The sequence below is a fragment of the Anser brachyrhynchus genome (genome assembly GCF_964034855.1).
Source record: "Anser brachyrhynchus genome assembly, chromosome: Z".
Taxonomy (NCBI): Eukaryota; Metazoa; Chordata; class Aves; order Anseriformes; family Anatidae; genus Anser; species Anser brachyrhynchus.
Genome location: NC_137697.1, coordinates 5,801,554 through 5,817,203, shown reverse-complemented (window position 1 = coordinate 5,817,203; position 15,650 = coordinate 5,801,554). Strand labels below are relative to the sequence as shown.

Genomic DNA, 15,650 nt, shown 5'->3' with positions numbered 1-15,650 from the left:
CGTGTGTGGGAAAAAGGGGCACATCAGGATACCCTTGTGAGAAGCAATCTGTAGAAAGTAACACGGGCTCAGGTGAGGATCTCAGTGAACTAGCTTTTTATTCATGATTGCAGTGCCGGGTGTCCTGCAAGCAGGAGCGCGAAGCAGACGTGTATCATAACCTTATATCCCCTATTACCCGATTCTTGATTCCTCCCCTGTTTCCTCACTGGCTGAGTAGTACAGGTTCAGAACCTACTCGACGCTTGTTGCTATACCATATATGTCCAATTTTATTTGACCAACCTTTAATTTCTCCTTTTCCCTCCTTTTTTCTTCTCTTGTGACTGGAGGGGCTCGTGACTTTTTGTTTTTGCTGTATCCGCAACTGCTTGTGTTGTATTTCTTAGCCATCCTCCTTGTTTTGGGAGAGTGGGACCTTCCAATGTCCCTTTATCTGCTTAGCATACTCCCCACTGTTATGCCACTGTTATGCCTGCACGATCGCTTTTAAATATGCAAAGGCCCCAAACCTGCAGCTCACAGAGCAGGGCAGGAGTTGGGGCCTCAGTGCATCTGGAGCTGCAAGGGAGCCAGAATGCTGCCCAAGGCAGGGGCACTGCCTGCAGGTGCAGATGGCAACTGAACCTGCCCAGACTGAGGTTCAGGACCACAAGGCAGGAAACGGAGCTGAAATGATGTGCACAGGGGGCTGCTCCTCCAGCCAGCTGCCAGCGCTGGGCAGCATGGTGCATGAGAGCCACCAGATGGGGTATGTCCCACCATCCAGCCAGCAGCAACAGGGATGATCCTTCATGAGAGTCTTCTTGACCAGACAAGGGGCGATGTCGGTGGAAGGACCTGTCCCAGCAGACTCTTGGATTGTCCACGGCCCTCCCTGTGCTTCCCAGCCCAGCCAACACAGTACTGCAAAAAGACCGGGGCTGCAGAACTGACTTTGTCATCATCCTGGCCCCTGCCACAAGGTACATGTGCTCATGGCACTTGCACCAAGCCTGTGGCACCCAGGGTACTGGAGCGGTACCGACCATCAACAGCACCCGCTCCCTCTGGGGAGTGGAGGGGAAGGTGCTGATCTCTGCTCTTTTGGGAGAGCAACGGGACCTGAGGGAACAGCACGGAGCTGTGACAGGGGAGGGTCAGGCTGGGTGTTAGGAAAAGGTTCTTCACCAAAGAGGATGGTTGGGCACTGGAACAGGGTCCCCAGGGATGTGGTCACAGCAGTGAGCCTGTCAGAGTCCATGCAGTGTTTAGACAATGCTCTCAGACATCGCGTTTGGTTTTTTGGTCCTTTGTGGAGCCAGGAGTTGGACTCGATGGTCGAGGTGGGTCCCTTCTAACTTGGGATATTCTATGATTCTATGGAAGAGTGAGGCCCTTGTTGGCATAGTATCCACCAAGAGCCCTTCTCTCCCAACTTGGTATTGTGAGAAAAATCTCAAATAATTTTCTTCAGACAGGATCTTCTGTGAGGCTATTTTATTCATGATTGCAATGGCGGGCGTCCTGCCAATTAGGAGTGCATTTTTGTAAACAAATCATAACCTTTTATTCCCTATTACCCAACACCTGATCACCTCCCCTGTTTCCTCATTGGCTGAGTACTACAGGCTCACAAGCTACTCGATGCTCCTCTATACCATATATGCACAATTTTTCTTTCTTTCTTTCTTTCTTTCTTTTTTAACCCTTTAATTTCTCCTTTTTCCCTTTTTTCCCTTTGCTATGTATTGAGAACGTGTGATCTTTGTTTTACTGTTCTCACACTGCTCATCCCGTTTTTCTCAAGCTTCCACCTTATTTTGGAACAGTGAGGCCTTCTACTGTCCACTTATCTACTTAGCATTTCTCTTTGTTATGACTACACAATTAGCTCGGAATACAGAAAATTAGCTCTCTACTGCAAAAACGCACCTTAGTTTCTCACAGGGGGAGTGGCCTCTTCTGTGGGGGTGGCAGGAGAAGGGGTGGGTGCCCAGAAGGGCCAGTGCTTCCCTCGTAGCAGCTGTAGGCCGTGCCCCTGTCTGACAAGGGGCTGAAATCAGCTTTCTGAGGCTGTGCAGTTTGGCCATGCATAGCTCCAGTTTTGCTTTAACACACGTTTCAAGACAACGTGACTTTCGAGGGGCTCCTCCTCCAGTCCCTGTCAGGATTCCCTCCACGGACGGCTAGCTGGCGGTGTGTCACGCATCACGGAGATGGGAGTCCACGGGGCTGACAGCAAGCAGCAGGTGAGATGTGTGTGTCCAGAGCTGCAAGGGAGCTGGCGAGGGACAACACAGGGCATGGGTGCTGCTTTATGGAAGGTGCTGGAAAACCTGACAGAGGCCGGAGGGGCTGAAGGAAGTGCCCGCCACCCAGAACCAAAAGGCAAGGGTGACAGCGGCAGCTCAGCAAACAAAGGACTGCAGGAGGGTTGCTGATGGAGTTGCAGGCAGAGACAGAGCATTGGGTATGGTGTGGGGTGTGGGAGGAGCTGGGAGCTGGGATGTGACCCTGGCCCTACGCAGGGAGCCCAGGGGGAGCCATCCTGGCCCCCCACCCTGTCCACGGCATGCAGCAGAGGGGTAGCTGGGAAGAGCCAGCAGCCCTGGGCAGCGTCCCCATGATGGCAGAATGCTCAAAGCCACAGGACCCTTGCCCAGGGCGACAGGGATCTGGGGTCGTGGTAGACAGCAAGTTGAATATGAGCCAGCAGTGTGCCCTGGCGGCCAGGAGGGCCAACCGTGTCCTGGGATGCATCAAGCACGGCATCGCTAGTAGGTCAAGGGAGGTGATTGTCCCGCTCTACTCTGCGCTGGTGCGGCCTCACCTCGAGTACTGTGTGCAGTTCTGGGCACCACAGTATAAAAAGGACATGAAACTGTTGGAGAGTGTACAGAGGAGGGCTACGAAGATGGTGAAAGGCCTGGAGGGGAAGACGTACGAGGAACGGCTGAGGTCACTGGGCCTGTTCAGCCTGGAGAAGAGGAGGCTGAGGGGAGACCTCATCACAGTCTACAACTTCCTCGTAAGGGGGTGTCGAGAGGCAGGAGACCTTTTCTCCATTAACACCAGTGACAGGACCCGCGGGAACGGGGTTAAGCTGAGGCAGGGGAAATTTAGGCTCGACATCAGGAGGGGGTTCTTCACAGAGAGGGTGGTTGCACACTGGAACAGGCTCCCCAGGGAAGTGGTCACTGCACCGAGCCTGTCTGAATTTAAGAAGAGATTGGACTGTGCACTTAGTCACATGGTCTGAACTTTTGGGTAGACCTGTGCGGTATCAAGAGTTGGACTTGATGATCCTTAAGGGTCCCTTCCAACTCAGGATATTCTATGATTCTATGATTCTATGATTCTATGACAGCACAGCCCGGCCGGTACCCATGTGTCACAGCCTAAATTATTACCTGGCCTGCAGGTATTTCAAGATTGGAACAGTGGCTTTGGGAATTCTGTTATACACAAGAACAAGAAGGCGTACTTTTCTTGAGACTTCCCCAACACATCCTACCTTGCTGCCAGGGGGAGACCCCACAGAGCTCTCTCATGGACAAGTCAATATTTTTCTGTAGGAAACTGGAGTTTTTTGAAACCTGGAAGCCCCATGCCCTGCCTCTCCTGCAGGCTGGGTGGCAGCTGCGCTCAGATGTAGAGCTCTGCAGCAGTGATGTCTTCTGTTGCCCCTGGGAAATCTTATCCCGGATGGAGTGGACGCTGCTGCCGGTCGGTACCGCTAAAGTACCTTTGGTGCCACAGGCTTGGCACAAGTGACAGGAGCATGTGTACCTGGTGACAGGGGCACTGTGGTGCTGTGAGGATGAGCTGGAGTGGCTGCAGGGCTTTTGGGGTCTTGTGGAGGCTGTTAAGCTGGGAGGTGTCATGGCCGACCAGTGTGGCCTTCCTGCTGGGAAGCTGCCATGTGGAGTGCTCCTGGGGGTGCTCTCGGAGCGTGAGCCCAAGCCTGGGGAGTTCTCAGCACTGCTGGGGCATTTTCTACTCCAGGGCCACCACTTGTGCCCTTTGGGGCCTGCCTCAGTACCAGCTCTGTTTGGTGGTGTTGTCCCCTCCGTGCTGGTGGTCCCCTCCTCCTGGGGCAGTGCTCGCTGTGACGCATGCTCTGTGCTAAGGTGGTCCCCACTGTGCTGCAGCCTCTTGCTGTGGATGTGCAGCTCCAGGGCCTCGTGCTGCTCCTCAGACATGAACCTGGTCTCGGTGCTGTGAAAGTAGATGGGAACTGGGAGGGAGCGTGGTGTCCTGGAGGCCACTGGACAGGTGATGGATGCCCCAAGCTCCTTCTGTTTGACCTGGTCCGGACGGAGGAGGGATTTGGGCTTGAGGAAGCGGACACAGGGACTTGGTGCTGGTAGGGGGGCAGAGCCAGCACAGGGATTTTTGGACATTTCGGACATTTTTGGACAAAAAAGGACTCTTTCCTTTTTTGTAATCCTGAATTTCCATCATGGATGGCTTGGGCACTCTCACACCCTGCGGGCACTGGTTCTGTGTGGAGAGTCCTATTGGTTTCCCCATGCTTTTATCCGTGCCAATGGAAGACTGTAACTTGTGGTTTCTCACAGACATGCCATGATCAGCGTTTCTTCGGATTGTAGATGGCTCTTGTGTTGGTCCTGCAGCCACTTTGGCCATGCCAGGAACAGCTGAAGAGGCCATGGACAATCCGTGAGGTCGCAGGAATTCCTTTTCTCTGCGTGCCTGCCCCTTCATCCTTCCGAAAGAAGCTGTGGCGGTTGGTCTTCTCAGGGCTGAAAAGGGCTGTTTCTGTCTCATCCAGTACAGGAGGCCGCTGTTTAAACCCAGGACGAGGGGTAACGGACACAAACGGAAGCACAGCAGGTCCTGGCTGAATATGAGAGGGCATTTCTTTACTGTGAGGGTGACAGAGCACTTGAACAGGTTGCCCAGAGAGGTTGTGGAGTCTCCTTCTCTGGAGATACTCTAAAAAACGTGCCTGGATGCCATCCTGCGCAATGTGCTCTGGGTGACCCTGCTGGGCAGGGGGTTTTGAATTGGATGATCTTCAGGGGTCCCTTCCAACCTCAGCCATTCTGTGATTCTGTGACCACCGTCTCAGTGAAGAACTGGTCCCAGCCACCCAGCCTCACCCTCCCCTGTCACAGCTCCGTGCCCTTCCCTCGGTCCTGTTGCTGTCCTCTGGCAGCTCAGCGCCTGCCCCTCTGCTCCCCTTGTGAGGAAGCTGCAGGCCGCCATGAGGCCTGCTCTCAGCCTCCTCTCAGCTGGGAAGGAGCTCTTTATTACTTTTGGTCCCACTTGATGGCAGAATTGTCAGCACAACCGCTTGACTTTCGCTAAAATGAGCAGTTAGCGAAGGGCTTTATTAAGGGCCGGTGTCATGGGGCAGTAATGCCATATCCGCAGGCCTGGCGGGACCGACCCACGCACTCAGGCAGCCCCTTCTTGCTGCTTCCTTTCCAAAGCCTGCACTTCAGGCAAGACTGCAGATTTTCCTCACTCTGCAGTCTGGCTTTGTACACTAAAGAGTTGCTCTTCTCCTTTTTAAAGTTCTCTTTCACTCTGCTCTTTCTCTCTTGGCCATTTTCATCAGCTTTACCTCTTGCTGAGTGATGGCTTGCTACCATTTGCCTAGCTAAGGTGGCCTGTCTTCTTGAAAGCCAGTAAAATAACCTAAAGTGCCCCTTGCCCTGTTTCGTGCCCATGAGTTCAGGTTGGTGGGGATTGCTGCCCAGCGATCACATCTTCCTGCCACTTGTAGGACCATGGAAACAAGAGCAGAAATCTGCTTGATTTCCTTCTGTTGCACCTGCCTGTATCTGTCGAAGAGCTGAGTTACTTTACCAGTTTTCTGCTCTTGTTTGCTCTGGGTATGTAGAAACAAGTACGCTTCTAGTTCCTGGAAATGGAAGCTCCATATTTTGGCAAAACAGATTCTGTTTTATTATGAACCACAGGAATGTCTTGAAAGAATTTTCGTATTTCTAGCTCTCTAGCCAGTGTAGCAGGAGCAATGGCAGGACTATGCGTAAAATCCTGCGGCAAGTGAGTAAATGCATATTGTAGTCCCTGCCAGGTACAAGCAGATCCCTCCCTATCTGTCTCCAGTGTTGGAATCATAAAAAACACATCCTACGTGTCTACTGTGGCCATCCGTGGAAAGGCCTGTTCATTAGAAAAATAGACTTTCTCAGTTCAACTGGGAATAGACAAAGTAGCCAGTGCAGTGGCGGCATTCAGGGCTGTGTAATCTGTGGGTCGCCACGTGGCCTTTTGTGGGAATGAAAGTTGTGGTTTTGCAGGGGAAAATGCCACTAACCTTGCATATTCAAAAGTGATTGTGCAGGCATAATGGTGGTATAACAGTGCCAAGTATGTTAAGAAGATAGGGGGACAGTGAAGGTTCCCACTGTCTTGTCAAGGCAGAAGTCCCTCTAGTCACAAGAGAAGAAGGGAAAAAAACAAAAACGAAAACAACAACTAAAGGAGACATTAAAAGTCGGTCCAATAAAATTGTACATGTATGGTATAGTAATAAGCGTCAAGTAGGTTGTAAACCTGTAGTGCTCAGCCAGTGAGGAAATGGGAGGAATCAAACGTTGGGTAATAGGGGATGTAAGGTTATGATACACCTCTGCTGCGCGCTCCTGCTTGTAGGGTGCCCACCACTGCAATCACCAATAAAAATGCTAGTTCAGTGAGATCCTCGCCTGAGCCTGTGTTATTGGCTGCAGGTTGTTTCTCACTCTTTGGAGCCTCTATGGTCAACGCAAGGGAACTGTAGTCTTTAACAGACCATTGTGTCTCTCAACCTTTCCGGAGGCTTCTGGATGATATGGGCGGTGACACACCCATTCAATGCAGTGTTTCTTGGTCCAGGAGCTCAGAAGAGTATTTTGGGAATGATTCCCATTCTCCGACTGAGTACAAATACCAGGTTAGTCTCATGACCAGCAATTTCATCATATCATAAGACAGTGTTACACCGCATAGTAACATACCTATGACGACGTTGCCATCACTGAAACGTGGTGGGACCACTCCCATGACTGGAGTGCTGCAATGACTGGCTATAGGATCTTCAGAAGGGACAGGCAGCGCAGAAGGGGTGGTGGTGTGGCTCTCTATATTAGAGAGTGTTTTGACGTTGTGGAACTTGAGACTGGGAATGATAAGGCTGAGTCCCTGTGGGTTAGGGTCGGCGGGAAGGCCAACAAGGCAAGCATCCTGGTGGGGGTCTGTTACAGACCGCCAAACCAGGATGAGGAGACGGATGAGGAATTCTACAGGCAGCTGGCAAAAGTTGCGAAATCATCAGCTCTTGTCCTCGTAGGGGACTTCAGCTTCCCAGACATATCCTGGAAATGCGATACAGCTCAGAGGAAGCAGTCTAGGAGGTTTCTGGAGAGCGTGGAAGATAGTTCCGTGATGCAGCTGGTTAGTGAGCCTACCAGGGGAGGTGCCCCACTAGACCTTCTGCTCACAAACTGTACTGGGTCGGGCTGGGATGTTAACTTTCCCTGCAGCAGCCCATACAGTGCTGTGCTCTGCACTCGTAGCTAGAACAGCGATGGTATCACACCAGTGTTGTGTCTGCTGCTGAGCAGTGCTGGCACAGCATCAGGACTCTCTCTAACTCCACTAGGGGTGGGCAAAGATGTGAGAAAAGAAACGTCACCAGGGCAGCTGACCTAAACCAACCAAAGGGATATTCCATACCATACGATGTCACACTCAGCAATAAAAGGTGGAAAAAGGAGGAAGAGGGGAGCGGTGGGCTCTCGTTGTGAAAACGTCTGTCCTCCTCCCGAACACCGGCTACGTGCGTTGAGGCCCTGCTTCAAGGACGTGGTCAAGCATCGCTCATTTGTGGGAAGCAGAGAGTAATTTCTTTCCTCTGCACTTCCACATAGCCTTTACTTGTTTTGTTTCGTTTTCCCTTTCCCCCTCCCTTTTCCCCTTTCCTTTTTCCCCTTTAGTTAAATTGTTAATTGTTTAGTTAAATTGTTTAGTTAAATTGTTTAATTAATAATAATCTTTCCTTAATAATTATTTTTTTTCCTTTAATTAAATCATCCTTATCTCAACCCGTGAGTTGTTCTTTCCTTTACTTCTTCCCCTCCTCATCTAAGGAGGGGGAGTGAGAGGGCGGTTGTGGTGTTCAGCTGCCTAGCACGGTAAAACCACCACACAAACAGAGAAGGAGTGGTGGGAGATGTGGTGGTTGGGAGCTGTCTTGGGCAGATTGACCACGAAACGGTACAGTTCTCTATTCTTGGCGCAGTCAGGAGGGGGACCAGTAAAGCTGCTGTCTTGGACTTCTGGAGGGCAGCCTTTGAGCCGTTCAGGACACTGGTTGGCAGAGTCCCTTGGGAGGCAGTTCTGAAGGGCAGAGGAGTCCAGGAAGGCTGGGCACTCCTCAGGAAGGAAATCTTAATGGCTCAGGAGCAGTCTGTCCCCACGTGCCCGAAGACGAGCCGGCATGGAAGAAGACCAGCCTGGCTGAACAGAGAGGTGTGGCTAGAGCTTAAGGAAAAAAAGAGGGTTTATGATCTTTGGAAAAGAGGGTGGGCCACTCAGAAGGATTATAAGGATGTTGTAAGGATGTGCAGGGGCAAAATTAGAAAGGCCAAAGCTCATCCGGAGCTCAATCTGGCTACTGCTGTTAAAGATAACAGAAAATGTTTTTAGAAGTACATTAACACAAAAAGGAGGACTAAGGAGAATCTCCATCCTTTACTGCATGCGGGGGGAAACTTAGTGGCGAGAGATGAGGAAAAGGCTGAGGTGTTTAATGCCTTCTTTGCCTCAGCCTTTAGCGGCAAGACCAGTTGTTCTCTAGATAGCCGGTACCCTGAGCTGGAGGAAGGGGACGGGGAGCAGAACGTGGCCCTCACAACCTACGAGGAAATGGTTGGCGACCTGCTACAGCACTTAGATGTATGCAAGTCAATGGGGACAGATGGGATCCACCCGAGGGTACTGAGAGAACTGGCTCAAGAGCTGGCCAAGCCGCTTTGCATCATTTATCAGCAGCCCTGGCTATCAGGGGAGGTCCCAGTCAACTGGCGGCTAGCAAACATGACACCCATCTACAAGAAGGGCTGGAGGGTAGACCTGGGAAACTATAGGCCTGTTAGTTTGACCTCAGTGCCAGGGAAGCTCATGCAGCAGATTATTTTGAGCGCCATCACGCGGCACTTGCAGGGCAAGCAGGCGATCAGGCCCAGTCAGCATGGGTTTATGAAAGACAGGTCCTGCTTGACGAACCTGATCTCCTTCTATGACAAAGTGACGCGCTTAGTGGATGAGGAAAAGGCTGTGGATGTGGTCTACCTTGACTTCAGTAAGGCTTTTGACACCGTTTCCCACAGCATTCTCCTCAAGAAACTGGCTGCTCTTGGCTTGGACTGGCGTACGCTTTGTTGGGTTAGAAACTGCCGGGGTAGCCGGGCCCGAAGAGTCGTGGTGAAAGGAGTTAAATCCAGTTGGAGGCCGGTCACTAGTGGAGTCCCCCAGGGCTCAGTACTAGGGCCAGTTCTCTTTAATATCTTTACCGATGATCTGGACGAGGGGATCGAGTGCACCCTCAGTAAGTTTGCAGACGACACCAAGTTAGGTGCGTGTATCGATCTGCTCGAGGGTAGGAAGGCTCTGCAGGAGGATCTGGATAGGCTGGAGCGATGGGCTGAGGCCAACTGTATGAAGTTCAGCAAGGCCAAGTGCCGGGTCCTGCACCTGGGGCACAACAACCCCAAGCAGCGCTACAGGCTGGGAGATGAGTGGTTAGAAAGATGCCTGGCTGAGAAGGACCTGGGAGTATTGGTTGATTCCCGAGGAGCAATGGCAGTGTTCAAGGCTGGATAATCTCCCGAGAGTCGCCACTTGCCATTTGGAGTCTTTACTGAAGCTAGAGGAGAACTGCAGGGGCGATGAGACTTGACAGTGCTTCCCCATTCCTCTAGCTCTTTTACCAGTTTGCTAAAAGGAGGGGTTGTGGTTTAACCCAGCAGACAGCTAAGCACCACACAGCCGTTTGCTCACTCCTCAACAGTGGGACTGGGGAGAGAACCACAAAAAAGGTAAAAGTCATGGGTTGAGATAATGACAATTTAATAGCAAAAGAAAAGGAAGGGATGATAATAGTAGTAAAAATGGAATACACAAAGTAACTGACGCACAACGCAATTGCTTACCACCTGCTGACCAATGCCCAGTTTGTCCCCAGACAGTGGCGGCACACCCTGGCCAACTCCCCCAAGTTTTATTGTTCAGCATGACGCGATATGGTATGAGACATCCCTTTGGCCAGCTGGGGTCAGCTGTCCTGGTTCTGTCCCCTCCCAGCTCCTTGTGCACCCCCGGCCTCCTCGATGGCAGGGCAGCGTGAGGAGCTGAAACGTCCTTGGCTCCATGTAAGCACTGCTACGCAATAATTAAAATATTGGTCTGTGATCAGCATTATTCTCTTCCTACACCCAGAAACAGTACCATACCAGCTACTAGGAAGAAAACCCGATCTCAGCTGAAGCCAGGAAAGGATGGATGGCATCAGAAGGGAACCTGTAGTGTGGCATATTAACCAGCTTGGGGTCAGGGACAGGAGCAGCTGTCCGACACGGCTGGAGCTGGGCAGTGGGCTCAGACCCTGGCCCCAAGCGAGGAGCCCGGGGAAGCCGTCCTGGTCCCCCACCTCCCCACAGGATGCAGCACAGGGGCACCGGCCTGCTTCAACGTGGGCTGGGGGCTGTGACCTCACAGAGGCGTTGCCGTGTGCTGTCTGTGACCTCAGGGCCGTGTCCCTATAAAGCACCGGCCACCACCCCCCGTCTGCCAGTGCGGTCGTACCTGGCTGTGAGCGATGGCTGACGACAGCAGCTTTTTCCTCATCCCCGGCCTCATGCTTTTGCTGGCCGGGATCTCCCTGCTCTCCAGGGGTCGAGACCGACAGGTACGGGGGCTGGAGGGTGGGGGAATTCGGGGCTGGGAGACTCGGGGCTTTGGGACTGGGGGGCCAGGAGGTGTTGGAAGGGGTCCCGTGGGTCCCTCCCCAGGTTGGTCACAGTGCCGTGCTTCTGTGCCCACAGGGTGACGGCCGACTCCGGCGAAGTTGTGGACGGCGGCAGCGGCAACCACCGGTACCAAAGCCAGGTGAGTCCCCCGTGGGTGAGCCTCAGCACCGAGCAGCCCATCCCTATGGGGCTGCGGTGGCCCTGGTGCCTCTCTCCCACTGCAGCTCAGACTCCCTCCCTGTTTTGCAGGCGGCAAGAGGCGTTACCGGTCAGTTACTGTGGACCACATCGTACGTGAGTCCATCATTCGCCCAGACGGGGGGCTGCCTCACAGAGGGGTGCAGCTCACTCGCCCTCTCAAATTGCCCATGGCCCCCCCAGCTGTTCCTGATATGGTTAAAGTGGCTGCAGGACAAGCAGCAGGACGAGCTGCAATGCCAAGGAAAGATGATTGTGGCATCTCTGGAAGAGAAGACAAATTGCTCTCTTCTATCAACACCAGCGGAAGTGTGGAAAAAGCAAGTGATTCCTCCAGAAGGAACAAGCAACCGCATGGCCTGACAGCCCTCAAACGTTCAATAACCGAGACTCAGGATCGTAGGGCAGGAGACAGGGACAAAGAGTTGCACTCTGAGGTGAGCTCCTCCAGCCAGCCACCACAAATGGACTGCATTGTGCGTGAGAGCATTCTCCACCCGGATGGAGGGCTGCCTTACATGAGTGGATTGTTATTGCGGCCTCCTGCACAGCCCAGGGCAGAACCAGCCGTACTGAGCCCTGAGAACACCATCCGCAAGAGCTTCTTTCATAAGGATGAGGAGCAGACAAGAAGAGAAAAGGAATTCCTGCGGCCTCACAGATTGTCCATGGCTTCTTCAGCTGTTCCTGGCATGGCCAAAGTGGCTGCAGGACCAACAGCAAGACCACCTACAATCCAGAGAAATGCTGGTCATGGCATGACTGTGAAAAAACACAAATTAGAGTCTTCCACTGACACCGACAGAAGCATGGGGAAACCAAGTGGGCTCTCCACAGAGAACCAATGCCCAAAGGGCTTGAGGGCACGCAAAATACCTAAGATGGAGATTCAGGATTACATGGAAGGAAAGAGGAAGCAAGGGCCACACTCAGGGATCAGCTCCTCCAGCCAGCCACCACAAATGGACTGCATTGTCCGGGAGAGCATTCTCCGCCCTGATGGAGGGCTGCCTCAGAGGAAGAGGGAGTTCCTGAAGCCTTTTGGGTTGCCCATGCTCTCTTCAGCATTTCCCAGCTGGGCCAAGAGGGAAAAAGGACTACCTTTGCCCCAGGCAAATAGAAGAGATGACAGGTCTGCACCTGGCAGGCACACAGACTGTGCTCTTAGTCCCAAGGAATGTGCAGGGAAACTGGGCGCGCTCCCCATGAAACAGCAGCAACCCAGGACTGACATTCGGGGCTCCACGCAGTGCAATAACAGTGAGCCATCTGCAAGGTGGATGATTGTTCACGAGAGGTTACTTGACCCACAAGAGGGACGATGTCAGTGGAAGGAGGTGTCCAAGGGGCGACTTCCACAGGACGACCTGTCCCAGCCACCTTTTGAACTGTCCACGGCCCTTCCAGTGCTTCCCAGCCCGGCCAACGGAATTATGCATAAAGACCAGGGCTGCCAAACTGACTATGTTATCATCCTGGATCCGTTTGTGACGGATGTCAGGAATGGGAAAGAGCCTGACACTGCAGCGCCTCTCAGGATCAAGAAGCTGCAGCTGAAGGAAGAGCACCGCAGCAAGCTCAGTGAGCACATAACAAAGAAGTGCCGGGAAGTACAGCTGCAACGCTTCCCTGGGCCAGTGCAGAGGTCCACTGAAAAGATGCATCGAGCACTGCCCAAAAATGCCTGTGCTGGGGCCGGAGCCTTACCACCACGAAGTCCCTGTGTCCGCTTCATCAAGCACAAGCCCCTCCTCCATCCGGACCAGGTCAAGCAGAGGAGGCTTGGGGCATCCATTGCCTGCCCAGCGGCCTCGAGGACACCACGCTCCCGCCCCGTGCCTGTCTTTTTCCACAGCCCTGAGGCCACGTTTATGCCTGAGGAGCAGCGTGAGGCCCTGGAGCTGCACATTCGTGCCAAGAAGCTGCAGATCCTTGAGAGATGTCTGGGCACGAAGCATCCATCCCAGTCAGCTGTGCCCCAGGAGGAGGGTGGCAGGGCAGCCCTAAGGACCAGCGCCCTGCCCAGCATGCCCTGCAAAGCTACAAAGACATCGAGCACCTCGTGGAACCAGGGATCCCACCAGGCAGACTCTGCTGAGGCGGTGCACAAGAGCAAGTGGCAGAACCTGCGGGCACTCTACTCTGCCCTGCAGGGCAAGGCCCACGGTCACAAGTAGCAATTGTGGAAAGGTGTGACAGAGGACCAGGGGCCAGGCAGCTCACTCCTCCGGTCCAAATAAATCCTCTTCCTAGCCCCATGGTGGGAATCGTGTCTTGTTTGTGAAGCGCCGGCAGACTCACGGTGGGCTGTGCCTGCAGGCTGGAGGGGGGTGGCAGGGAAGGGGTGTCCCAGGGCAGGGGGCTTGCCCATTAGTCCAGTGTGAATTCACCCATTCCTCTCTTAATTCAGGGGTATTCTAACTGACACCTTCTCAAACTCCTAACTTGCAATTCCCAACTGGTAGCTCACAACTCATGACTTGTTTCGTGCATCCATCGAGAAAATAGTTGCCTACCTGAGGGTGAGAGAGCTACATACGCAGAGGCTGATGAATACTCAGGAGATACTCAGCTCGATCGCGGTTCTCCTGATCCTCCTGACAGTGATGATTTAGATGATTTGGGCAAAGGCAATGCCATGGAGCTGGCTGCTCCTGTGAAAGGGATTGAGCAAACCCAGATGCACCCCCTCAGACTCCCGCGAGAGGCTTGGCCTCCTTGGAGTTAACTCATCTCCAGCTATAACTGACGGACCGTGTGTGGGAAAAAGGGGCACATCAGGATACCCTTGTGAGAAGCAATCTGTAGAAAGTAACACGGGCTCAGCTGAGGATCTCAGTGAACTAGCTTTTTATTCATGATTGCAGTGCCGGGTGTCCTGCAAGCAGGAGCGCGAAGCAGACGTGTATCATAACCTTATATCCCCTATTACCCGATTCTTGATTCCTCCCCTGTTTCCTCACTGGCTGAGTAGTACAGGTTCAGAACCTACTCGACGCTTGTTGCTATACCATGTATGTCCAATTTTATTTGACCAACCTTTAATTTCTCCTTTTCCCTCCTTTTTTCTTCTCTTGTGACTGGAGGGGCTCGTGACTTTTTGTTTTTGCTGTATCCGCAACTGCTTGTGTTGTATTTCTTAGCCATCCTCCTTGTTTTGGGAGAGTGGGACCTTCCAATGTCCCTTTATCTGCTTAGCATACTCCCCACTGTTATGCCACTGTTATGCCTGCACGATCGCTTTTAAATATGCAAAGGCCCCAAACCTGCAGCTCACAGAGCAGGGCAGGAGTTGGGGCCTCAGTGCATCTGGAGCTGCAAGGGAGCCAGAATGCTGCCCAAGGCAGGGGCACTGCCTGCAGGTGCAGATGGCAACTGAACCTGCCCAGACTGAGGTTCAGGACCACAAGGCAGGAAACGGAGCTGAAATGATGTGCACAGGGGGCTGCTCCTCCAGCCAGCTGCCAGCGCTGGGCAGCATGGTGCATGAGAGCCACCAGATGGGGTATGTCCCACCATCCAGCCAGCAGCAACAGGGATGATCCTTCATGAGAGTCTTCTTGACCAGACAAGGGGCGATGTCGGTGGAAGGACCTGTCCCAGCAGACTCTTGGATTGTCCACGGCCCTCCCTGTGCTTCCCAGCCCAGCCAACACAGTACTGCAAAAAGACCGGGGCTGCAGAACTGACTTTGTCATCATCCTGGCCCCTGCCACAAGGTACATGTGCTCATGGCACTTGCACCAAGCCTGTGGCACCCAGGGTACTGGAGCGGTACCGACCATCAACAGCACCCGCTCCCTCTGGGGAGTGGAGGGGAAGGTGCTGATCTCTGCTCTTTTGGGAGAGCAACGGGACCTGAGGGAACAGCACGGAGCTGTGACAGGGGAGGGTCAGGCTGGGTGTTAGGAAAAGGTTCTTCACCAAAGAGGATGGTTGGGCACTGGAACAGGGTCCCCAGGGATGTGGTCACAGCAGTGAGCCTGTCAGAGTCCATGCAGTGTTTAGACAATGCTCTCAGACATCGCGTTTGGTTTTTTGGTCCTTTGTGGAGCCAGGAGTTGGACTCGATGATCGAGGTGGGTCCCTTCTAACTTGGGATATTCTATGATTCTATGGAAGAGTGAGGCCCTTGTTGGCATAGTATCCACCAAGAGCCCTTCTCTCCCAACTTGGTATTGTGAGAAAAATCTCAAATAATTTTCTTCAGACAGGATCTTCTGTGAGGCTATTTTATTCATGATTGCAATGGCGGGCGTCCTGCCAATTAGGAGTGCATTTTTGTAAACAAATCATAACCTTTTATTCCCTATTACCCAACACCTGATCACCTCCCCTGTTTCCTCATTGGCTGAGTACTACAGGCTCACAAGCTACTCGATGCTCCTCTATACCATATATGCACAATTTTTCTTTTCTTTTCTTTTTTTTAACCCTTTAATTTCTCCTTTTTCCCTTTTTTCC

The 15,650-nt window shown here is 52.8% G+C and overlaps 1 protein-coding gene across 1 annotated transcript; it reads left to right on the top strand.

Moving 5' to 3' along the window:
- Positions 1-1,940: 1,940 nt before the first annotated feature.
- Positions 1,941-14,484, top strand: LOC308185931 (uncharacterized protein). The gene is made up of 3 exons (XM_080574657.1): positions 1,941-2,231; positions 11,064-11,127; positions 11,238-14,484. Exons 1-3 carry the CDS (start codon positions 2,199-2,201, stop codon positions 13,361-13,363), a joined length of 2,223 nt encoding a protein of 740 aa, XP_080430783.1. The 5' UTR covers positions 1,941-2,198; the 3' UTR covers positions 13,364-14,484.
- The last annotated feature ends 1,166 nt before the right edge of the window (positions 14,485-15,650 follow it).

What these genes read in the sequence shown, in the direction of transcription:
- LOC308185931 (XM_080574657.1), top strand. Translation starts at nt 2,199, where the DNA reads ATGGGAGTCCACGGGGCTGACAGCAAGCAGCAG. An exon ending in GGGCTGACAGCAAGCAGCAG is followed by an intron (nt 2,232 to 11,063) that starts GTGAGATGTGTG and finishes CTGTGCCCACAG; the next exon opens with GGTGACGGCCGACTCCGGCG. An exon ending in ACCACCGGTACCAAAGCCAG is followed by an intron (nt 11,128 to 11,237) that starts GTGAGTCCCCCG and finishes CCTGTTTTGCAG; the next exon opens with GCGGCAAGAGGCGTTACCGG.